A 1245-nucleotide genomic window follows, 5' to 3' on the forward strand; every position below is an offset into this window, starting at 1 on the left:
AGTTGGGTGGTGTTTTGTGCATCAAATGGTCAAAGTTGTTTGTGTGTTGGTCTTCTCTTCAGTCTTCATCTCCAATTTATGTATTGATGATAACTTAAATGCTGATCTCAACAAAACCCACACACATTATATAGTAATGTTGTTATTCACACGTTCATAACCATTTCTCATTCTCAGACTCAGACTCAGACATAGTCAGCAGCAATTCCATTTCCTCGGGAATATGATGTCCGACTATCATTATTGGTGTCGGTATTCTAACACTTTGAAATTTCTGAGCGTTAGTTGTTAACGCTTATTTATAAACCAAGGATAACGACGAATTAACGTTCACCACCCACTTACTCGGCTCCCGTGAACAAACATTATACTGACAGATCATAAATTATGAGAATCCTCCCAACATTGTGGCATCCCACTTTCATTTTGTATTCTGTGCGGGCGGTGCAAAAAGATAATACATTCTCATACTATTTTTTCAGTTTTCTTATGCCAAGAAAAGAGAAAAGCTGAGCACTAGAATTTTGTATTTTTTCAGAAAAAGCTACAGACTGCAGCTTAGTGTATTATTTTGCAACTAGAACTAGAGAAATAAATGAAGTTTCCATTGACTACTTTCAAATCTATAATTCAAATAAATAGGATGAATTACTCTAGATTTACATTGATTGTACTCCCTGCAGTTCTGCCCATCAGTTTCCGATCTCTCTCAGGGAACCTAAAGACTGCCGCGGGCGATATAAGGAATGCAGCAGCAGGCATATGCATGATCTCCTCCTCGGGATTAAACTTCAAAAGTGTTGTTTTCTAGGTCAAGGTTGTTAATTTTCTTAATGTAGACATTTTACACCTAAGACGAGAAGGAACCTTTTTGGTAGCAATTGTACCGGCCCAGCAATGATATTTCTTCAGATGAAATTGATAACGGACCAGAATTCAAATAATGTCGTGGAACGCGTGCTCTGTGGTAAATCAGTACATCTTTATTAGTATATCTATTACCACCAGACATCCAATATCAGCATCTTCCTGAGACTGTGGAAAGTAAAACTTCTGACAGAGATCACATACCTTCTTTGCTTTCTGTTAATGAATTCGGATAAACGGGAGGCTTCAAATCTTGAAATCTGGCTCAATGTTGAGATGTATTCATGGAGTGCGTTACCCTTTGCTGCTAGATACGACTTTGGAGGGACTATGTTCTGAAGTATATTGCAAAGAGATGAATCTGATCCGCTGCTTCCG

General features: G+C 38.1%; 1 protein-coding gene across 4 annotated transcripts in view; it reads right to left on the reverse strand.

Annotated features, from left to right (window-relative positions):
- Positions 499-1245, reverse strand: part of LOC105155376 — a 10267-nt gene continuing 9520 nt past the window's right edge. For 3 of the 4 annotated variants that reach the window (XM_011071247.2, XM_011071246.2, XM_011071243.2), the window contains exons 17-18: positions 1072-1239; positions 499-962 (exon numbers count right to left, since the gene is read on the reverse strand). In XM_011071247.2, the coding sequence (XP_011069549.1) occupies positions 851-962; positions 1072-1239 (280 nt within the window). In that variant the 3' untranslated portion in view covers positions 499-850. The remainder of the gene's footprint in view (positions 963-1071; positions 1240-1245) is intronic. The other variant, XM_011071245.2, reaches the window with a different exon arrangement.

This window comes from Sesamum indicum, linkage group LG2, assembly GCF_000512975.1.
Source record: "Sesamum indicum cultivar Zhongzhi No. 13 linkage group LG2, S_indicum_v1.0, whole genome shotgun sequence".
In the NCBI taxonomy this organism is placed as follows: domain Eukaryota; kingdom Viridiplantae; phylum Streptophyta; class Magnoliopsida; order Lamiales; family Pedaliaceae; genus Sesamum; species Sesamum indicum.